Below are 23,329 nucleotides of genomic sequence, written 5' to 3'. Positions count from 1 at the left end.
ATGCCAGAGTCTTCTGGCATAAGCTGAATGACAAGGTTTTTATTTGCATCAGCTGGAAGTGGCTGGGGATTTGGAGACTGTAGGAAAATTACACTTATGTGGTTTCATAGGGAGCTTCCTCCTAAAATATGCAAATGAGGCATTAACATCTTTTCTTGTCAAGGGATCCTCACTTCCTTGCAAACCCCCCAGCCCAGGAGGAGTTCACGGAGTCAGAGTATCTGATAAAGGCGCCAGAGGTGTGAAATAGGAGCAGGCAGGGCCCCGTGCCCCGCATCCCTGTTTGGCAGGTATTTCTGCGGGGTTTACGGGCCGCGGGGCCGCTGCGGGGCCGGTCCCTTCTCCCGCAGAGAGCCGGCGCCCGCCACGGCCCCGCAGGGCCACGCTTCGCCAGAGGGCAGCAGTGGGTGGAAAACGCTCCTTGTTTTCTGGTGATCTCGTGACCCAGCAGCCCCGCAGGTTTACAGCAGCGGTGCCCACCTTACCCACCGAGGTCACGCGGATCCAGGGTCCGACCAGCCAGCGGCCTCACCACCGAGACCAACCGCTCTCACAAGTCGCCCCTTTCGCCATGGCCACGCTCCTCATCCTCCTCGGCACTTGCGAGTCTTCCAACCACTGGTTAAACAAAGGGGCTTTTCAATGGGCAACCCCATCCTGGTGTGTTGGAGGACCTTCATCGTCCCATCCTAAGTCATGTTCTTGCTCCAACCTGCTGTCAAGGGGAAAGGTGCACGGGTGTCACCTCCAGCTGTCTTGGGTGGTGCTTCTCATTGTGCCATCGCGTGAGGGAGGAGCTCTGGGGTTCTTCGCTGCTGAGTGCGATCTGGTGCCCTTTATATCCCTTGAGACCAGACTGTAAAAATAATAGAAAACTGACATTTAAGCTATTGGAGGCAAGCATTGGGGTTTTTTATATTAGATTGTTCTCAGCTAAAATGCACAAAGATCACCAAAAATACGCCGCTGCCTGCCTGTTTTGCATTTCAGTGTGGATAATGTGTGCACATCTCAGAGCAGATTATATTAATGTTTCTGAACACTGATGAGTCCAAACCCACTAAGAGCTGCACACAGCTCCCTGTTTGCTTTTTTCATGGCTCGTGTCTCCTCCTATCTCTCATACTTTTATTTTCAGGGGCTATTTTCTTCTTCACATATCGATGATGTGCTGAATACAGATGAGACACAGTGTACACAGAGCTATTAGACTGACACACACTCAGCTTGTGTTTGGGGAAAAAAAACCAAGCCCTGGTCAGGTTAGCCTGAAAATGGTGAGACACCTGGCAAGGCATCATCCTTAACTGGCTGAGACCCCGGCTCTGCCCACGCCTGCCCTGGGCAGGGAAATGCCAGCGCAGGGGTCGGGGGCACCTGCAGGGGTGTGGGGCTGTGTCCCTGCCCCTGGGGCTGCCTTCGCTCCGCAGCCCTCTGGGGTCCGTCTGTCTGAAGCACGAGACTCAGACGATTTATGGTCTGGCCGCTTCTCTCTGTGCTTGCGTGTCCTGAGGTGGAGTGATATTTCCTTCCATAAATTTCAAGGATTTCCACGTATTCAAGGAACTCTCTGTACAGGGTGCCTGGCTGGCCACTGTGGTTCAGGCAGAGCTGATCAAATACTTATTTGTCAAATGAATCGTCTGATTAATTTTGTCATTTCAAATGATTTATTTATAAGTCATCTGCAATAACAAATATTTATATTGCCTCCTGACCAGCAATTATTTGCCCTTCCTGATTATAAACTCCTCCGCGCCTGCGGCAGCTGATGCTGATGGTCTGCACTTCGAACAATAATCCAAGAACGTGAAGGAGCCGCCTGTAATTCCCTCCGCAGCCTGCAGAACGTCCGTATTATCTGCAGCTCTTTTCCAGAATTCTTCCACATACACTTTTTGACAAAAGGAGACTGCACAGACCCCACGAAGGTCAAAGCTATTAAAAATCTTTTCAGCGAGCAGTGCTGCAGATCTCCAAACACTTGCAGCCCTCCAGGGAAAGGCTGAACTTGCATTTTTCACCTCTAGTTGTTCCAGCGCCTTCCAGCACCCACCAAAGGAAGCCGGTGTGGAAAATAACTTTCTGAAGCACCTGGGTCCGTCAGACCGGGCTTGATGAAGCAGCCGTTGTACTGTACCTGTTGAACCTAGAGGGGTAAATACATCTGTTCAAGTAATCCATGGGACTGGAAAAACAGAGGCCGTGCTAGATGCGAGACATTTTGAAATACAAAGGAACATTTGTTCAGTACTTTTTCACGTATCTGTTGAATCTGTATCAGTAAAGAAAATCACGTGGCTTAAAGTGACCTTGCAGTGGCCGCCCTAAGACCGCACGTTTGTGGCAGGATTTTGTTGCTCAGTCTTTTTACCTGCTTTCACCTCACACCGGGAGATGCCTCAGGAGCTCCCTTCAGGCAGTTCTGGGTTCGAATGATGTAAATAGCGGTGTCACTGTGTGCTGTGCCGCTGCTCGCTCTACCCGCTGTCTCACTTGTTGGCATGTATGTTAAATGAAAGCAGTTCCCGTACAAGCCACGATGGCACCCTGCTAATAGCCTTTGTCCTGCAAACATCTCTGATTTATAGCTCCTCTGTGCCCGCCTCCTCGGTCCCAGCCGGGGGGGTCTGTAGGGATGGTGCAGAGCTTCCCTGCATATGACCAGTAATGTCACACTCGTGCCTGCGACGTTTCTGAGGGATGATGTGAGGATGACATTGCCTGCAGCCTCTCTGTCTGAGCCAATTAAACACAGAAATTAAACAATGTCTGAGTCAATTAAAAAGAGAAATTAAACAATGTGACAAACGGGAGACAACGGAGACAAAGCTCACTGCTGAAGTACATCTGAGGAAGGACACGGGGTACGTGTACAGCAGCCGGTGCCTGGCCACGGTGCGGCGGTGCCTTCGCCCAGGGCGATCCTCACCGCGGAGTGGGAGTCACCTCGCGGTGGGGCTGGGACGTGGAGCTGCTCCGAACCCATCTCTGAGGGGACACTGCCCCTTGGTCCAGCCTCTCCTCCTGGCGCCTTCTCTCCTGTGCTGGCAGCGGAGTCCAGCAAAGCCCCTTCCCTCCAGGGCCCCTGAGCACGCGTGTCCTGGCCTCCCGGGCCGGGGCCGCGAGGGGCTCTCGGAGCTGGCTCCGGCAGGGCCAGCATCCCTCGGGCTCGCAGCAGTGCGTCGGCTCAGCCTGGAGCTCGGTGATGGTACGGACAGCTCTGCCAACTGGAGCCGCTGGTTATGGCCACAGACGTGGCATCCAGCTTAATGTATGCCAGGAAACAATTAGGAAATCCTCGCGTGAGCTCCTGTGTTTGGTAAAGCGACAGCATCTCTCTCTGGAAGACAACAATCCGAGGCTGAAAACTTAAAAAAATCCACGGCATTCCTCACTGCTCCCCTCAACCTGCTAGTGGAAGGGAGAGGCTGTCTAGAGAGCAGGACAAGCCCTTTCTGGAGGCTTGCAAGGTGCAGCTGGAATGTATTTTCCCAATAACTTTAGGGAAAATTATAAATCAGCACCATAAATTTAGCTGTGCTTGGCTAAGTCAGCACGGCACAGCCCGTACAGGTGCTTGGCGATGCGCTAGCAGGAGTGAACGCTGCTGTATTTCAAAACCCCGACACCTTCTCCACCTTGGGAGATGGTTACCGGAGCATCGAGAGCTCGGGCACCGGTGCCAGCGTGCAGCGCCGTGGGCGGGCAGCCCGTGGGTGGGGGGTCCACCCCGGCCCCCCGCAGAGGCTGTGCCATCTCCTGCCCCAGGCTCTCCCGGGGCTCTCAGGACCTGTCAGGGCTGCAAAACCACATTGGCTGGAACCCATCAGCTCATTTCAGCACAGCCCAAGGTGTGAACAGTGTGGAGAGCACAATACCCACAGACGGCGTTTAGCACCCTTGGAGAGGAAAAGTCACTGGACAGACCATCAGGGCTCCTCCCTCTGTCCACGCTGTAAGCAATTGTGCTTTCCTGATTTTTTTTTCTTCGGTCTATTGACTGACTTTCCTCTTCCAGAGCTGTTAATAGAAGCAACTAAGCCAGACCACATCTTTGCTGTATCTAATTGGCACTTTCAACTGTAAGTAAAGTGATCTACTAATCATTTTGATCTCTGCTCAGTTCTTTGATCTAGCTGTTGTTCCCAGGTGCATATAGTGACAGCACAATTAATTAATTGCAAGTTTATAACTGTGCAGCTGCAGCATGCTCTAGTTCACTCTTGGAGTTTTACTACTTGAGTTGCCAGGGTTTGTCATTCATTCTGGCAATAACAGTGGTCCAAAATACCATTCCTCGACCTTTTAAATTTCCCCAAGTCCACAAGCTCCAGCTTCCTGCAAGGGCTCCCTGTGGCAGCGCTGGGCACCTGCACCGGGCTGGGGGCAAGGGGCCCAGCTGCTGATCAGCATTTCCTAGAGCTGTTTGATTATTTATTGGCAAGTGCTGTGTGAAGCACACAATAGGGCTCACAGAAAAGAAGGACAGAGCAGGAGAGCACTTAGGGGAATAACTGAAAGACCTTTGCTAGCATTAACTATTCTGTATCCTTCAGTTTGAAAGGGAATTAATTAAACCTCCTGCTGCAGGGTTTTGATCAGTCCCTGCTGCAGGACAAGATGAGACCTAGCAGAGGACAGCCTCCCTGCTCTTCTCTGAAACGACTGGCAGGAAAGTAAAGCAGATGCATCGCTAATGCGATCTGTTTGTGCTGCTCTTTTTGCTCATCTGTTTTTCCACCCCAAAGAGGTGACGTTGCTCTTCTAACTCAGCACCAGAGTGGCTGGCGTGACCTTGCGTTGTGGGCAGAGATCTACATGGTGCCTGGGGATGAGGTAGGTCATGTTGTGGGAAAGGGCAGGAGAACCTGTTTGCTAACACTGGTGGCTGAGGGACCTGCAAGGAGCCAGGGGACCTACAAGCTGCAGCCCTGTGGGGCCAGGCACGCTCCTGCCAGAGCCAGCTCTGCCACTGCTTTTGTGCCCTGACTGGGCTTGTTCAGCTTCGACAGGCTCGTGCTCCATGAGCTGTCGAATCCCTTTGCCAGGAGAGCCAGTGGACAAAAGAGCCTCCTCTCTGTATTTTGCCTCCCTTAGAACAAGGCAAATATTTCAGTATCTGTTGAAGAGTATTTGCATTTTTATGGATAAATTCAAGAAAAAAGGCACCACGCAATCCCAATTTGCATCCCTTATTTCCATAGAAACTACAGGAGCCTTGATTGCTTTCATGTGCTTTTGATGAAAATTGAGTGGGGTATCTTTATCCTGCCATAAGGTGGGAAGAAAAATTGGCATTCACAATAATATCTAATGGTTCAAAGGATACTTTTGCAAAACAACTTGCTGTGATTTATTAAATAACTTGGTGTTTTTCAAATAATTAGGGAAAAACTTTCTAGAAAACTTGTTGCAAGCCTTTGCTAAAGCACCGTGGATTAACGTCTGCTTGTGTGGAACGAGGATTGTTTGCTGGTACGTGACTGCTGCTTGTGAAATGGAGGTCACTCAGCGCCTGATCACGGTTCAGACACTAGCAGGGCGCAATAAAGAATTTAGATATAATCTGTAATTTAGATATCATAATGTATACAAGTGCTTTTAAACTGTGGAAGGGAAGAGTGCAGTGGATGGTGCAGCAGTGCCAGGAGGCAGCTCTGCTGTAGGGGCAGGTTCCCCTGCCGGGAGCCCCTCGGGAGCGTGTCGGTGCCCAGTTAACACGGTGAGAGGCTGCGGCGCAGCTCCGGGGCAGGGGGGGTTCGCGGTGCCTGCGCTGCTCATCCTGACGCGAGGCCATTTATATTTGATGGGATTGGATGAATTATGCACGTAGCCACTAAGAGAAATTTAATGATGGGTTTCGTCGTCTTTTTTGTAGATTTGGGCCTTTGAATTAAGCACCAGTTCACTCTCGGTGCTGCAGGGGATAAAGGGACTGCTCCAGCCCCTGCATCCATCACAGCTGCTCTGCCAAGCAAAGTTAACAAGTAAACAGTAATTGCCCACAATTATTGCCCATTACGTGCTCTCTTCACCTGAGATCACACAACAAAGCGCGAGTGTAGAGTCACAGGAGGAGCTGGGTGGCAAGGAGCTGTCAAGATGAAATAACAGCAAAAAGACCTGTCAAACGCTGGTGCTGTGAAAGACCTAAATCCTCTCCCGATGGCCCCTCGGTGCAATGTACAAGAGCTACTTCTGCGTAATTATAAATTGTCTGCAGGGCTTATCTCGGAGGTTCAGAGCTGACATTACAATAATAGGGTGGGTGAGCTTTATTTAAGGGATAATGTTCCTGGCAGTGGTGTATACACGGCAATAAATGAGCGTTGTGGGTGATTAACACCAGCATGGAGCCCCTATGTGGTCCCTGCTGCCTGGCCAGCGGAAAAGGAGCCTGGCAGGTCCCTGGGTGGCAGGGAGGTCCCGTGGGCTCCACGTGTGATGGCCTGAGGGTGCCACGGGGCCCCACGTGTGACTGTGGGGCTGCGTACCCAGCCGTGGGGCTCCGTGTGTGACAAGGGAGGGCTGAGGAGGATGCAGATGGGACAGGGTCCCATCGAGGCAGGTGAGAGGGAGGATTCATGTCACCTAACTGGACATATACTAGTGCCACGTTTCCGTGAAAGCTGTCTGCCTGGACTCTCTTTATAGCTAGCGGAGAGGGAAAGGCATTTTTTTGGTGTGGTTTACCTGACCTACTTTAGGTGCTTACTTTAGGATGAACTGAATTATTCTCAGAATTGCCTTTTCTTTCCATTTGCTATAAAAATGCAGAAGGTGATGAGCTCAGATGTGGACCTGCTAGTCAGGAGGGATTGATCCTGTTGTAAATACCTTACTTGCTTTGGCCAACACTTTCTCAGTGTGCTTCTCTGGTTCTACTTTATTTTAAGGATGAATTTTCCATAGTGTTTCCGTAGAAGTATAAATTAGAAAGGGAAGGTACAGAGAACAAGCCTTGTACCTGTGCATTCAGGGTAATTTTTTGTGTTCTTGAGTCAGATTTGCGCTGAAGGTAGACCTGAGCAATATTTGACCCCCTGCCAGCCTAGGGCAAGGCCCTTTCTCCTGTTTCCCCGCTCCCACCCTGCAGAGAAGGGACAGGAATGCTGAGGATGGAGGGGCTGCTGGGGAGCCGGTTGCTTGCAGGGAGGATCTGTGCAGCAGCTCGGCCGTCGGCAACCACGACGGCAGCGAGATGGGGCTGGCTGCCAGCCTTCGTTAGAGGCAGCCCCACAGCTTGCACGCAGAGCGTTTTGGCTTTGGAGTCGATACCTGAATCTGGCACTTTGTATTAGGGCAAAAAGAAGAAAAAAATGTGTATCCACAGTCCCTGGCTGGAATGTGTCCAAAGGCTCCCTGGGAGCTCAGCGCAGGAGGCAGCGGTGATGTTACTGCGGCTGAGCATCGTGGGAGGGCAGCTCCTCACTGAGCTCTGCTCGGGGCAGCAGCCCCCTGGTCTCCATGCGACTGTCGGGCTGCAATAAATTACAGGGATCCATTACTATTTTAAGGGTAAAGGAAACGTCCCTGCTCCTGAAGGCATCGGCCGTGAGGCGGCAGGCAGACGCTCGCAGGAGGAGTTTCCCGCGGAGGAGGCGAACTGCCCAACTGCCCCCGTAATTGGGAGGCAGTAAAAGGGCACCGTGCCCGTTCGGTGAGCTCTGATCCCATCGCCAAAGAGGTGGATTGAGATCGGCGGGGCTGCCAGGCTGGTCCCACTCAGGAGAGTTAGTGGTGATATTAACTGGAGGAGATTCTACAGAGTAAGTATTAGCCTTGTATTATGTAGAATTTTTAAGTGCTTCATTAATTTACAATTCTACTTTTTATTAAATTAATTTGCATTTTAATGAAAAAAATAAGTGGATCCGGCTCTCTTCTTGGAGCAGCAATAAGGTGCAGCCCGTGCCTGAGCAGAGGGCGAGGCAGCTCCGCGTTCCCAGGAGCCTCCCCCCGTGCAGGGGGGCTGCCGCGCTCCCCCCAGCCGGAGGCACCCCCTCTCCTCTCTCGTCCTTGAGGAAGCCTCTGCGGCCGGTCTGGCTCCTGTGCGGGGGACTCCAGTGCAGAGCCGGGCCTCCACCAAGGCACGGGGTGAAGGGCTCTGGGCAGGAGCAGGGTGCAGCGGTCCTGGCTCACCATGGCCGGTGCCTCGTGCTGAGGCCAGCGTGCAGCCGTGCCCTCCCCGACAGAGCCCGTGTGTGTCCCTGCGGTCAGGCTTTTCCCCTCTCCTTCTCCAGGAAATAAGGGCTGTGACTGTAACATGCATCAGGACTGAAGAGCCCCTGCATCCTCCCCTCTGGGCGTGCTGGACAAAATGAGGAGTTGAGCTGAAGGGGGAAAAAAAAATTCTCATTGCCAGGCACCCTTTGGAATGTGCACCCGGTGCTCCCCGTGTCATGGGGCAGCCAACAGCCCCGACAAATGCCCTCAAAACTCGGCGTCTGTTCCTAACTGGGGATTGTTGCTCTTCAGGGAGACCAGCGCCATGACACCCCTTGACTGGCAGGTATTCTGGAGAGAGGCAGAGCATACTGTTGTAAAGTAAACAGCAGAGATCATTCTGAAATCGCTGGTGTCGAGCAGCTTGGCTAGTAGTTGGAGTGTGAAAAAGGTGGCCTTTCTCTCTGCAAAGTCGTTTTTTCTTTGTTTGCTTTTTGTTTTCTTGAGAGAATTTCAGACATGGTTACAGCAGGCAAAGTGGAAAAAAAAAAATCCACCAGCCTCTTTGCCCCCTGGCCCTCAGGTGAACAGGTGACATCTCTGGTACCTCCACAGACTCCTGAACTCTTTGCTGGCATACAAGCATTTCCTTCGAGGTCCTTCTGCACTGCTTCAGAGAGTAATAATTTAATGATTCTGTTCCTCAGGGCTTTACTAATATAAGTTGACTGAAAATGAGATGCTCTCCACCAAACTGTCTTTGCTCCCAATGTCTTTTATCATCAGATTTGCTGTTAATCTCACAGGCAGCAATCCCACACATCCCTTTTCCTTTTTAGACAGGTTAATTTAATAAGCCATTTATTTTTTTTCCCCAATAGCATCCACATGCCTACTGAGAGACCTTTGACTCTATTACCTCATGGCTTACGTGCTGCAATGACTTCAGTAGCTGTGAGCCACAAATGTGGATCTTCTGACCTGTGCAGCCGGTAGATGACAGGAGCTCCTGGACTCCAGGAGCACACAAACTTTAGTTCCTTGCAACTTAGCAGAGGAACACCAGGGGCATTGTGTGTGTGTAGGGTTTTTTTTTAGAAAGGAAAATTGAGCAATAAACATCCAGAGAAATGAGACATTTAAACATTCAAAGTAATTGATACCAGGAAAAAAATATGATAGGATGAAATCTATTGCTGCAATGAACTGTCCATTAGTTGGGCCATCAGCATAACCCTAATCTAAAGTTACGAGGATCCATTACAGATATAATCAAATACAATTTTCTGTATTCCATGAATCAAAAGCACCATATGTATTAAGAGCCTAGTTTGTCTTTTTGTTCCTGCCTTCTCCTGGAACAGTATATATCTGATTTCTTGTGTTATATTGCTCTGATGTCTGCTAAGGGCACCATGCCCTAGAAATTCACATTAAATAACTGAGAGCGAGCACTAGAAATGAAAAAAGTGAAATACTATCTAGACAGCAGGAAGTAAAAATATGAAAAGTGTTGCACTTACAGAAGGAAAAAAAGCCTATTTTTATGACTTGAATAGACAGTTTGGTATAAAGAGAAATTCCTCACCCAAGATCAGACGTTCAGCTGAGCCGCAGCAGCCTGAGATGCTGCAATCCGCGGTGTGCCCAGGTGCGGCACGGCTGGGGTGGGGTACGGGCACAGGGCACGGGACAGCACGGAGGGTCCCAGACCTGCTGGGCTAACGGCTGCTGCCGTCCCAGGAGAAGTTCTGGCTTCATAAGTGTGTGTGCTGGGCTTTGAGTGGAGACCCCACAGCCAGCGGCGAGTTTGCAGCCAGATGTGGTGTGCAGGCTGCAGATGTGTGCTCGCTGGCACCAAAGGGGGCTCCTTCTGTCCTCAGAGGCCTGACTTCCAGCCTGTCCTTCCTTTTCCTTGGTTTTGTACACTTTTGTGTGTGTCTCACCATTGACCGGCTTGCCCTTCGGCAGCAGCACTCTCCAGGGCTTTGTCCTTGCCCTTGGCCCTGGACCCTCTTTCCTCCAGCCCTGCGCGCAGCAAGGTGACCCTCGGGACAAACCACCCACCCCGCGTTTTCTCATTTCCAGGCAGTTACCAGGGGCTTTGCTTTGATGTGAAATGCTTTTGCTGATGACAGAGAAGCCGGTGGCCAGGGGACACTTTACCTGAAGAGCCCAGAGGGAGCGGTCGCGGTTTGTAAGGGCTCACGCGTCCTGTCAGAAGGTCCCCACGTCTTTGGACGCACCTTTCCAGAAAGGTGTGTGTGGGTGCCAGCGCGGGGGCTTGGGGTGGGCAGGAGCCTGCCCTCTGGAGCGATCTCCTGTCCTCACCACCTCATCGGTTCTCCAGCTGTTCTCTAATCTCATCTGGAAAAAAAAAACCAAATCCCTTCTGTCTCCCTAGTTTATCCCATTGATTTATCTGTCTCAGTTCTTCTCCATAGGTGCCTGTCCATAAGAGGGGATGCTTTAATTTATTCATCACACAGGACTCTTATGCTATTTCCTCCAGTGGGAGACCTGGGAGAGGTTCTCCCGAGTGAAGCAGGAGCAGCAGCGGGTCTTTCATGCCAGTGTGGGGATCGGCTTTCAGGGCATGTTGCAGGCTTGCTGCTGGATTCTGGGGTGAGGAGCAAAAGGTAAGGGTACCCTTTCATAAAGGGTAGTACTCGTTTGGTAATTAGGAGACAAGGTAGTGGCCCTGTAATCAGCCCAAGTCAGTTAATGGTTGTGAGATGCTGAAAGAGTCCCGCTGCAGGGGATGGGAAGTGACACCCTCTGAGGGTATTGAGAGGGAGAGGGAGCGCATCCTTTGGCTGAGCGGGATGCTGCCAGCAGCCGAGAGGAGAAGGAATGAAATCCGGGTTTGGATTTCTTTGCCTGAGAGCCAGGGATCAGCCAGATAATGAGGCAGCAAGTTCTGAGGGCAAAGGAAGAGCTCGGGCTGTGGTTAGCGGCTCGTTAGCAGCCGGAGACACAGGAGCTCTCAGCACAGCTGCTGGCTGTCCGCTCTGGCCAAGCCTTTGAGTGTCCCTGGGAGGAGGGCTTGCACGCCGCTCCTGTGGCAGCGGCTCCAGCAGCTCTGAGGCTGCTGTGCTAAAGGCTCGAGAAATTAATTTTGCCTGTCAGAGATTCAAATGTAAGAGTGTGAACTGCGGTTCAGCAAGGTAAGCGAACCCACCTGGCTGCACTCCAGTGCCGGGAACGCCGCTCACTGCAGGGCAGGGAAGGCCAACAGGTACCTGTGTGTGAGCTGGTATTGTCTTCCACGTAAAACATGCCCTTAATTAATAGCTAGCATGAACCTAAGCCACTATCTCTGTTATCAATTTGTGGATGTGGTTGGATTGTCTGTCTCCCAGGACAGTAATATCCCTTCATCTTACTGCAAATTGCTCGCAGCATCCTTCTATTACACAGGCTTAACGCTTGAAAAATAGAGATTTAATACTCGCCGTATCAGACTAAGTGAGGTCAAAGCAATTCATATTCACAATCCCACAAAGCTCCTGGTGGTGGTTCCTGTGAGAAACGTGGATGTGGAGGCTGCAAACCAGGGAGGTCTGGCCCCTGCTCCCCGCGGTCCCTCACCAACAGGGACCACAGTGGCCCACACGGTGCGAGCGCTGGCTCTGGCCCTGGGTGGTGAGGGGATGCTGTTTATTTTTGTCCTGAAATGTATATATTTTGAGAGAAATTAATGGCTGGGGTGTGAGCGAGCCTTGAGGGTTTCCTCCCCAGCAAGAAAAGATTTATCTGCAGGGATGATGCGTGTATTGCCAGGACACGTTCCTTCTGCGTTTGCTTTTATGTGTGTACCAGGACATGGGTTTCACCTGCAACTCATGAGGAAATATCTCGGCACGTAAAATAAATGGGAAGTTTAGGTTCAGAGGGATTTATGTGCAGAAATTAAACATGAGTTAGGAGAAATATCCTATTGCCTTGCACAAAACCAGTGTAACAGACATAATTCTCCTGGTGTGAGCTGAACAGACCTGGAGCTACCTCCAAACTGCAAGACAGTCCTGGGCTGATAAACAGCCTTGCTGGCTGTACCCCACGGTCAGGAGGATCTTGCTGGAGGCTTGGGTACGGGAGACAGGCTTTAATGGACCAACCAGGGTGGTCTCTGAAGCGTGGGAGGGCTGTCTGTGACCTCTCAGGGGATCCCAGCGCAGGGGTCGCTGCCGTGGCTCTTGGGCCGAGGTGACCAGCCAGGGTACGAGCACCAGCCTCCCGAGAGGGGACTGGAGGCAGAGCCTGGGGTACCCAGGAGCGGGCGCAGCAGAGGGAGGGAGTGAAGGGCTGTCCTGGGAGACAGGAGGGGTTTGCTTGCCCTTTTCCACTGCTGTGCATAAGGGCTGCTGGAGTCGGGGGCTTCTGATGACTAGACCCATCCCAAGGCTGGGGCACCCCGGGATGTGTGCGTGCTCTGCAGAGGAGCTGGGAGCTGCTGCTGGGAGCTGGCTCTGCCGTGGCTCATCCCCACCCGCTGCCTGCGGCACTGGAGCTGGTACCGCAGAGGTACTCGCATCTTTCCTGGCCTTGAGAAGCTCCTTCTAAGGGAATTCGCCTCTGGCCTTGGGAAAGGGGACCTCTGACGTCTGTCTCTGCATTAGTGGGCAGAGGGAAGGTTTATATCCCCGTCTGCAAGACCTGCAGGAGTTCCAAGAATCCTTTAAGAGAAAGAGACTAAAGAGGATCTGTGTCACAGACTATTTTGCTTGGACAAAAACCATAGACTGTGTAGAAAGATGTAATTTGCTTTGACTCTGAAGAAGTAGAATTTTGGAATCTTGGAGATAATGAGACTGTGATAGGGCTGCACTGGAGGGCTGTCACGAGGAGAGGAGACATGAACATTTGTAGGCAAGACGCCAGACGAGGAGCACGGCTGTCTCCGCTCCAGCCTCGGAGGAACACGTCCCGTTGGGAAGCGTCAGCGCTGCCACGCCAGAGAGCAGGCTGCCTTTCCCCTGGCTTCGGCACAGACGGTGCTTGGCAGCAGCACTGCCACCAAAAACACTGCTGGTCACAAAAAGGGCTGTTTCCAAGTTTGAGGAATTCTTAGAATGAAACTGCTGGACTAAAATTAACTGGCTCAGCTCACAGTGATGTCTACAAAAGCACCTGGGTTGCAGGAGGAGGGGTGGCTGCAGGGAGCTGCTGAGGTTTCCCTGCTGGGAGCGATCTGCTGGTGACTGTGGGTGACACCAACACGGTGGTGAATGGCACCTCTGCAGCGACTGTTTCCAGCAAGGGAGCTGTCAGGAGCGTCTGGTGTCTTCTGTGGCACCGTGACACGCTGACGAGCTCTGAGGGATGGCTAATTGCTCAGGGTAGTCTGACATAATGGAGCAGTTCTGAGAGCACCTCGGCTGCGGAGGTCAGCGGTGACGCAGAAGGCATAATTTTTCATAGCGTGCTCCTTGTATCCTACAACTCCTTCTGTAATGGACTAGCAAATTACTACACTATTTAAAAGGTAGCAATTTATAACGTTTTGATAACTGCATGCTCCCGAGGCTATATCGCCTGTGCCTGTGGAGAGGATGAATGAGAATGCTCCCCTCCCTGCGACGTGGGCATGGGCACGGAGAAGCACAACGCGCGTGTGCCCCTGCCATCCCCACACCTTCCCGTGGGTGCGGGTCCAAGGTTCATCAGGCAGCATCCTGGAGAAGACCTCTCCCTCCCAGGTGTGGGCTGTCTCTCCCCCTTTCCTGCTCATTTCAGTGTGTTTCTGGTTTGGGGACCCAGCTGAGGTCCCAGTGCCCACCCAGTCTCACCGTTTCCTCGCTCGGCTCCCTGCAGTCCACGTGGGCATCGCTCATCTGCGTGCACGTGGCAGCTCTCATGTATTCGCTGTACCCTGCCGTGAGGGAATTGCTTTAATCCCCGAGAGGTGTCCGGTGGTTGCTCCCACAGAGGAACCGCAGCCGTGACAGAGCGGCAGGGCTCACAGAACTGTACTGACCCTGTCACAAAGCCCCACAGTCAGCAGGCAACTTTAAGATCTCTCCTTAGTCTTGCTGGGAATGCACCTTGGGGCTCCGTCCCGTGTGCTGCTGCCGTCGTGTCTGTGCGCTGCCTGCGAACGCGCTCTGACCACCACGCACGCGTCTACACATCCCGTTCGCCGTGTTGTAAATACGTGCTGCCCCTCTGCTGCTGCCGATGTCTCCTCTGCTGCGCCGGAGGAATCTCCATTTCTTGCCAAGAGGAACCTGAAGCACTGAGCGCCTGAAGAATTTTCATGGAAACATTCATCCCTCTCAGGTAAATACAGTCTCACCCCCAGGTCACGGCGGCAGGTCAGCTCTTCCCACACAAACTGGGCACTGTGCAATTCCCTTCGCCGAAGCCATTGCCCGTGGCAGAGCTGCCTGGCGCTGGGAGGACGGGAGCTGGTGCGGAGCCCGGGCAGCCGGCGAGCTTCCCCGGGGCACAGGGGGTGAGCAGGGCGGAGGGAAGCGGCAGGGGCTGCTGCGGGGTGTGGGGTGGGTGGTGGGATGCTGGTTCAGGCTCCAGCCCGAGCAATGGGCATTTGTTACCCCTGCAGGGTGGGCTGGGAGCTAAGGGCGGGCGGGAGCGGAGTCCGGGGAAGCTGGAAATATTGGATGGTAGTACTGGGCTTGGAGGACACGTCTTCTGGAGACATTGGTGCCGCAAAATGTGTGAGCTGACAGCAATTCATTCGTTCCAAGAGCATGTGCGTGTGTGTGTGTGTGCACGCACGGGTGAAGCCACGCACCCGTGTTTGAGTAGAGAGTTTGCAGCAAGTGTGACAGCAAAGTGCTCCTGTGTTGGTACCACAGCAACACGTTCTGTTAACTGTCTGCTTTCCCTCTGGAGTGATGTAACTCTGCTCCATGCAGCAGAGATGGGTCCAATTAATCGGATGGATAAAAGTGGTTAATGCACCTTGGAGAAGTGTGATTTAATTGGAAATGATTATTACGTGCCGCTCCTATGTAAAGAGTGTGAGAATCAGCACTAATGACTCTGTTAAGAACATGACTTTTAATTGCTCTATGGTTCTGTGCTTTAAGTCCTTTTCTGGGTGTGCTTTTGTTTCCCAGAGATTTCAGGTGGGATGCGGGTTGCGGTGACACACCGGGGACGAACAAGGCACGTCCCGGTGAGCTGGGGCTGCCAGTCCTGTTTGTGCTGATTCTCGGCTGGAACTGGAATTGCTGGTTTGCCTGTGAAATGTGCAGAGATCGGCTCTGTCTGCAGTGTGCCGAGGACTCGTCGGCAGCAGCACCCCTGGCTGGTGGCATCGGCCCGTACCCTGCCTGCTGGCTCACTGAGGTTTGCCTGCCAGCAGTGGTACCTCCCACGGAGGCTGTGGATGCCGTGGGGTTAAAGCTGGTGACGCTGGTAGCAGTAACTACGCTCCTGTACGTCCCCCTGCTGTAGTACAAGTTGTGCACAGGGATGTTTGCCTGTGGAGCTAATGAGCAATAACTGGATGAAGGATGGATAATTCAGCCTGTATAACCTGCAAAGAAGAGAGCAAACCAAGGGAGGGAAACTTTATCCCCCACAGAGCTCTGAGATACTCCCAGTTCACAGGCCACTTGTGGCATCTGTTACAGCCCCTTGGGTTTTGCTGCAACACAGGAATGGCGCTTACACAGAGGTGAAGACAGGTTTTTGTAAAGGCATGGAGAATGTCTGTGAGTAGACAAGATACCAGGCTGTCACCAGCACAGATGTACCTGTGCGTTGTTTTCCTGTTTCCAGGCTCCCGGACAAGTGCTGCTACAACCAACATTTTTCCTGTCCTTTTTTCCTTTGCTTTTACAAGTATCTCAAACCAAAGCCCTTCTTCCCAGCCTGACCACTGGGCCACCCTGGTCCCACTGGCTGCTCCCAGAGCCGATGGAGCAGGAGGGACTGCTGCCTGCTGGGGCTGGGCATCACCGCCCTGGCAGCAGCGGTGCAGAGGGAGAGAAGAAGGTGCCAGGCTGACGGATGCTGGTGCATCAGCAGAGCTGCTGGGAGCCTTGCGTGGTGCCTGCCCTGCAGATGCTGGAGTCTAGAGCTATTATGCCCCTGTTTAGGAGCACTGAATTTCTTCACGTATCTGAAATGAAACAAAAGCTGCTCTTTTAAAGTAAAAATGCCATTCACAAGTTCTATAATACGTATTCTGTTTGAACTTACTTAAAAAAGTGACCTTTAAGCATTTAATTCACTTGCTTTGATGTTGGATACAATTTTCTCCAATAAATCTCATTTTAGCTGTTGCTTTAAATTAAGTAAACTCTCCACCTGCAGGGCTGGTAACCAGCGGTCAGATCTTCCAGAGATTTTCTGGTTGTTCGGTGGCAGTGCGATGCGCAGTTGTGTGACTCTCATTGCCCAGCTCTGAGCGTGGCTCTGCTGTGAACCCCGATGTCCTGCTGCATTTGCTGCATCTTTTTCAACTCAGATCCATCTTTCCAGGGAACGTGGTTTGCTCTGGCTGTGTGGGAAGGGGTTGGCATTATCTCCTAACTATGTGCAGATGTTTCTCTTTAAGTGATTTAAAATTGTTAAAAAGTCATAATCAGCAGTGGAGCTGTGGTCCTTACAGGCATGATCTCAGCAGCTGGCAGCACCTTTGCTACTGCGTGCAGGAGCAGTGAGGTTTGCAAGAAGCATCTCCTGCCTTGCTGCTTAAAGATGGAGTTGTGAGTTGCTGAAAAGCCCCAGAACACAGCTCGCCTGTTCCTGCACCTAAAGCGAGCAGACTCTCCGTGTAGAGCATGGCGAGCCCGTGCTGCCAGGGTGCTGTGAGACTCGGCCAGAGGCGCTGAACTGGAAAGGTGCTCGCGGGAGGATCCTGCCACAGCCGAAATCTGTGCCCTGGGCACTCCTGCTGCCACCTCCAGCAGCCTCTGACCCTCGGAGGCAGGAAAGTATCATCTTCTCTGTTTCGCAGGTAGCTCGGGATGCGCAGAGGAGATGGGTTGCCCATCCAGCCGTGCCGAAATGATGTGAGCCGGGACAGCAGCACGTGGGGCACAGCAGGGTGCTGGGGTGACCAGGGAGGAGACGCTCTGAAGAGGACAAAGGCAGGAAGCTCACCACCACCCAACAGGTACCAACAGCCTGCAGAGGGGACGGGCACGGTGCGGTGGTCCTGCTGCTACATTCCAGGTGTGTGCAGTGCAGATGGTTCAGTGTAGGGGGGGGCGACAGGGGATCTGAAATGGTCCGTGGCTTTGTGTTTGTGCCACCTCTCGGGCCAGTCCCAGGCTGGCATGTCCCTACCACCACTCCAGGATCTGTCAAAGGGATTAGGAAAGACACAACCTGCAAATAATGAAGCCCAAGACACTCAACGTGAGTTTAAGCACAAAAGGAAAAAGCCTGTGTGGGTTCACTGTTTTCCTTGACAGTCTCCACTCTGCACCTTGAATTTCACAGCCGTTATTTTCCTGTCTGGTAGCGAGGTACAACAAAGGCAGAGTGAGCAGGCTCCGAGGGATCACAGGCAGCCTCTAAGCAGCATCCTTGCCATGCAGAATCAAAACCCGGCTTTTGTTATTCATTCACTGCAGAGAAAAAGGAACTGAACCGCTGTGAGGAGGAAGGAGGGGCTGTGTGTGTGTGCGCACAGAGTGAGGGGGGACCGCACTGCCGCGCTGCCAAGCAGGACCCTCGCGTGCCCGTCCGAGAGTGAGCGGAGCCCGGCCGGGCAGCCCCGGGAGCTCTGCTGTTCCTCTGCACAGCCTGTGCTCCAGCTGGAGGAGCTGGTTTGTTATTTAAGTGCGTTTGACACGTGCACAGCAGATCCCCCCCAGACCCAAGGCATCCCGGTGTGGGGGTCCGGCCGAGGACGGCGGCGGGGGCTCTGCCGGGGCGGGTGAGGGTGTGCGGGGTGGCACGGGCGACGCTGTGACGGGCAGCCCTGCCTTCTGCGGGCTCCAGAGAGCCCCGGGCTGGGCCGGGCCGTGGTGCTGCCCGCACGGCCTCTGCCCCCGCGTTCCCGTGTTTCTGCTTTTGGCTGGGCGTTGGTGATGCCCGTGGAGAGGCAGCGGGGCAGCCCGCCCAGGCGCTGCAGGCCGGGGCTGCGCTCGGGCGCAGCAGGTCTCGCCTTCCAAGCGCTCCTCCTGATTGCGCTCTCCACCCCCGGCCCGAGACCGAGCAGCTTCGGGACCACCCTTGGTGTGAGAGAGAGCTTCGGGCTCCTTCACTGTGCTGCTGGCAGGGGGCTCGGGTGGGCTGAGCCTCGCCAGTGCCGGCTCTCCTCGCGCCTCCGAGGATGGGAAGCTGGCAGAGAGGGGCCCCGTCTGTGCCGTTCGATGTGTTCCCCGCGGCAGGTCTCCGAGTGTCGGTCTCCGGGCTGCGGGCGCATCGATCCGCCTCCCTCGGGCCACGTGTGAGTACGGGCGGGAGGAAGGAGCGGCCGCAGAGCGTGTTTGCGTTCCCTCCTCGTGCCTGCGTGGGAGCTCGGCGGGCAGGCCGGACGGGCACGGCGGCGGGGAGCTCATGGACCAGCCTCCAGGTCTGTCCCTTCCCCAGCAGGGCCCGGAGCTTTCCAGAGCAGTCTCTGTGTCACCAGAGGTGCCTTTTAACACCTGGGTCAGGAGCCCACGCGGGGAAGCTGGAACCCCGGCACTGCGAGCCCAAGGGAGTGGGGAATGTCCGTCCTGCAGCCGGGGGAGGCTGGGGGGGTGGCAGCGGCGGGGTGGCAGCAGCGGGGTGGCAGCGGCGGGGTGGCAGTGGCAGGGTGGCAGTGGCAGGGTGGCAGCGGTCCCCAGCAGTTCCACCCCGTCCTGCCAGCAAACAACGCAGGGCACCCGCGGTGCTGCTCCTCCGGGTGCACTTGCAAACTGAGCTGATTTAATAACCACCACGAGTGTTTTCCCAGACCACATGCTGAGCTGTATTCAAAATACATTTGTACGAACATCAATTTTTAATGCAATTTATGCCAAATGTTGTTGCAAAAAGCAGCCGTTAACGTGACGTTAATTCAATCACTGGAAATACAGTACGTGCTGCTAAATGAAAACATGTTATTAGTCAATTAGATTAACTGGATGTAGCTCTTCCAAACGCAACGTATTGTGGTTTCTATATGGTTAATTACGTTGTACAAATTACGTGGCAATAAGGCTTAGCACTGGACACACACATACAATTAATACATACACAGAAAATGCAGCTTGCAGTTTACAGTTGAACTCTGTAAAAAATTATTTTAAATATAAATATCTTGCAAGCTTGAAATAAAGAGAATTGTGCTGATACTGTAATGGGAACTGGGCAATTTCTAAGAGAGCCAGGAAAGTCTTTGCTGTGAGATCAGAGATGTTTGTGGTTGCTTTCACAAAGAGTTTTAATCGGCTTTAAAAAGACCATTTTAATTTTAAACAGAAGTGCTGCTGGCCCTGGTGGAGGCCCTCCCCGTGCAGGGATCTCTCAGCACCCACACAAGTGACGACTTTGCTGCCTCCTCTGTTTGTGTTTTAGGATGAATTTGTGCCCACTCGCGGGGAGCCGTGCCAGCCTGGCACCAGGAGCGGGCTCCGTGCCCGACAGCCGCGACGTGCCGCAGGCACCGCAAACCTCCCGCACGCGGTGCCGGGGCGGCGGCAGGCGGGCGGCTCTGCTGCAACACACGGGGACCCCGACACTCTGCCACCCCCGGGGACCCCAGCGAGGGGCTTCCACGAGGACACGGATCCTGGTGGCCCGGAGGACGGCTGCAGCCCAGCGAGCTGGACGTGCCAGGAGTCCCCGTGCTGTCCCTGCTCTGTGGGGAAGGGGCTGCACCACCCCGGACCCCTGCCCAGACAGCGGCCCAGCACCCCTCATCCCAGCACCGGGTCGCTGGCGTCCTGGGAAGAGCAGCGTGTTCAGCGGGGCCAGCCTGGAGCCCTGCAGAAGCACCCAGCGGAGGAGAGCCGGTGCTGGCGGAGCAGCGTGCGCAGCAGGGACGCAGCTGACACGGAGCAGGGGGAGGACACGCCATCACGGCTCATGCATGGTAACACGCGGCGTCCGACCTGCTGGGTGGAGGGCGAGCCCTCGCCCTCCCGGCTGGGGCTGAGCATGCCTCTCCTCCCGTCCTGTCCCAGACATCCTCCTGCGTTTCCCTCGCTGCTCCCTGGCGCAGCCCCTCTCCTCCCTCCTACCCAGCGAGGCTGGAGCATCTCACAACGTGCTCTTTGCCGAACCCAGCCGTGGCGGCCCCGTGCCCCCTCCCCTGCTGCCACAAGGGATGTGCCCCCTCTGCCCCGCTGCTCCAGGCCCTTTCCCTCCTCTCAGGGAGCTCCTTCACGCTTGCGGGGGCTGGTAAACCTGCTCCAGGCCACTGTCCCCTGCATAGGGCCAGCTGGCGCGGGGGCCTGTGGGCACCGGGGTGTGCGGGGAGACGGCTTCGCCCTCGGGAGAGCTGGTGCACACAGCGCCCATGCTCCTGGGGTCCCTGCGCCGGCGCTGGCGGAGGTGGTGGGCCGGGAGGTGAGACGTGCCGGTGGTCGGCACCCCAGTGACCCCCATGGCCCCCAGCCCCGCCGGCGCGGGCTGGGTGCTGCACCGTCAGCTGCAGCCCTCGCTCATGGGGTGCCCACCCCGGGGGTGCCTGGGGATGCGCGCCGGTGTTGGCAGTCTGCCAGCGCTGGGCTGGGGTTTAATTTGACATAACCCAGGGCAGGGTTCAGGAGCAGAGTCGGGGCAGTGGAGCAGAGCTTATTGGTTTCACTGGGAGCGGAGAACGATTTGAGCAGCCTCTGCACTAGACACACACCACCGCACCGCTGGCTTAGCAGCCGCCGCTGACAGGGAGAAGTGATAAAGCTCTCGAAGATATTCCTGCCTCATCTGTCTCGGGTAAATCAGAGGAAGGCTGGAAACATCACAGGAGGCAGAATGCAAAAGCCATAAAAAACTCCTGACTCTCATTGAAGGCAGAAGCTGGTCCGACGTGACCACCGGCAACAGAAATACTTCACAGGATCGGAGGTTGCTTACTTGAGGAATGGTTGATTATTTAGTGGCTGCTTAAGGGGCTGGGGGGGGGAAAAAATCAAAGCTCCTGCTGTTGGCAGGTTGATGAAAGGATGGCGTGCTGCCCCTCCGCAGCCCTTGTTTACCACCAGCCTCACCTGCTCAGGGCAGCTGGAGAGATTTCTGGCTGCTGGCTCAGAAATAAAAGGAGCCCGAGAATCAATCATTTGTTTACACTGTATAACTTGTTGAAAATCAATCGGCTCCACATGTTGCAGATCTGATTGCATTTTGTTAGCGGTCACAGGGAATGCTTTTCCCTTGACACGCCTGTGTTCGTGGGTTCTCCAATGCATCAATTGTACCAGGCTTTTAGGATAATTGAGACCGAGCAACAATCCCCTTTATAAATATTAACTCCGATATGCTTGGGAAACTCTGCCTCTCTTGGATGAATTTTTAACTGGCTTTTTAATCTACCGCTGCTTGTTAGGGCGGCAGGAGCGATTCTTGGTGCCTGTTTCCATCTCCCCGGCTCCAGGAGAGCCACGTCCCTGCGTGAGCCCCCGCTCCCTGGGCAGGGACCCCGCTCCCATCCAGCTGGGGTGACCCCGCAGAGCTGGTGGAGGGGCTGCCAGCCTGGGGGGCACGGGGACAGGAGCGGCCCCAGCTCACCCGGGCCCCTCGGCACCAACCGCCCACCCGCGGCACCTGGGGTTTGCCCGGGCGCTGCTGTGCCAGGGGGCCACGGGGGTGGCGGAGAGGGGGCCGCGGGGGCCTGCCCTCGTCTGCAGCCCCTGTGTGTTGGTGTTCTCCATCCCGCTCTCGCAGGTGGCCACACCGCTGCTGCAGGATGGGCAACGGTCCTGGGCACTGACCCTCGACTCAGGCCCGGGAGAAGAGCTGCTGCGCCCTACTGCCCTGCCTGCACCCTCTCCTGGGACGCGTCCCCCCTCCCCGCCTCGGAGCAGTGACCGCGGAGGGGACAGGGGCTCCTGTCCTGCAGACTTCAGGGGGAGCGGGGAGCAGCCCTTCCCCTCGGGAGAACGGGGGAGACGGCCATGGGACAGTGCGGGGGGGGACACACACACCCCCAGTCGGATCTGGGCACCCTGCACTCATGAGGCGCAGGACGCGCTGGTGGAGGGATGGCCACCCACTGATGCTCCTGCCTCCCACCACCGCCCATCCCACCGCCCGGGCTGAGGGTCCCCCAGGGGGACACACTGCCATGGGCACACGCCTGCACCCGGGCCGTGCCCGCTGTCCTTGCTCTGTGCACCCCACTCCATTCCCAGCCCTGCCCATCCCCGTGGCGAGGCAGGCGGCCTCTGCAAGCGGCGCCTCATGGCCAGTGCTGGCCCGGTGCCGGGGTCGGGAGCTGCAATGGCTGCGTGCGTGTGTGACGGGCTCGTCTCTAGCAGAGGCGGCAGCACCGGGACCCTCTTAGTCTTCCCTTTCCTCAGCGTTTGGCTGGTTCTGCAGAGCAGCAGGTCAGAGTCCGACAGCTCCAGCCCATCTCAATTAAACGGTTTCTTTCCCCCCACAATCAGATGTTGCCTTCTTTAATATCATCTGAAAGTCTGTCAACATGTGTATATTGTGAAACCTTTGTACAGAAAGAGACAAAAGGCGTCAGGAATGCTGTTAGAATGAAAGCCCTGCTTTACATTTCAAATACTTTAACAGCTTTTTCTCTTCTTTTTTTCTTGGATCTTTAATAAAAACTTCTAAAGGACTGTTTTTTTTTTTTAAGGGTGATGGCTTGCCGAGGGACGTGAGGAAGACAGCGCAGTCAGAGGCTGCCCCAGCCCCTGCCCCAGCCCAGGCTCCCCGTCCCGGGCTGGTGCTGGCGGTTCCAGCCGAGCGGCCGCTGTGCAGCGCAGGGGAGCCAGGAGGGATCAGAGCCTCTGCCTAAGGGGCGCCTGGGGAGGGCATCCTGGGAGCCGTGCCTCTGCCGAGAGCAGCTGTTTCTCTCCAGTAAGTATGTAAATCCCAGCACGTTCCCACGCGCGGGAGGTTTCTGTCAGGCTCCAGAGGCTGCGAGACCCCAGGGTGAATTCTGGTGCATCACGACACGAGCAGCATTGGCTGGAATAACTGTTCTTGAGCACTTGCTTGTGTTACAGGGTAATACTTTTTTTTTTTTTAACAACCTGTGTCATACTATGAATATTATTAAAATGTTCTGCTAGTCAGTAAAAGT

The 23,329-nt window shown here is 54.6% G+C and overlaps 1 protein-coding gene across 11 annotated transcripts in view; it reads left to right on the top strand.

Annotated features, from left to right (window-relative positions):
* The window catches only part of LOC137676872 (uncharacterized), a 136,357-nt gene that overhangs the window by 109,994 nt on the left and 3,034 nt on the right, over positions 1-23,329 (top strand). For 5 of the 11 annotated variants that reach the window (XR_011050161.1, XR_011050162.1, XR_011050160.1 and 2 more), the window contains 4 exons: positions 17,105-17,263; positions 17,727-18,673; positions 19,645-21,138; positions 22,880-23,103. Coding sequence is in view for 1 of the 11 variants with exons in the window: in XM_068423960.1 (XP_068280061.1) it covers positions 18,431-18,673; positions 19,645-20,820 (1,419 nt within the window). In the remaining 10 variants the exon portion in view is untranslated. Of the gene's footprint in view, positions 1-17,104; positions 17,323-17,726; positions 18,674-19,644; positions 21,686-22,879; positions 23,104-23,329 lie in introns of those variants that run through there. The other 6 variants (XR_011050163.1, XR_011050164.1, XR_011050158.1 and 3 more) reach the window with 6 other exon arrangements.

Source organism: Nyctibius grandis, chromosome Z, assembly GCF_013368605.1.
Source record: "Nyctibius grandis isolate bNycGra1 chromosome Z, bNycGra1.pri, whole genome shotgun sequence".
Taxonomy (NCBI): domain Eukaryota; kingdom Metazoa; phylum Chordata; class Aves; order Nyctibiiformes; family Nyctibiidae; genus Nyctibius; species Nyctibius grandis.
This window is presented reverse-complemented; position numbering and strand designations above follow the sequence as displayed.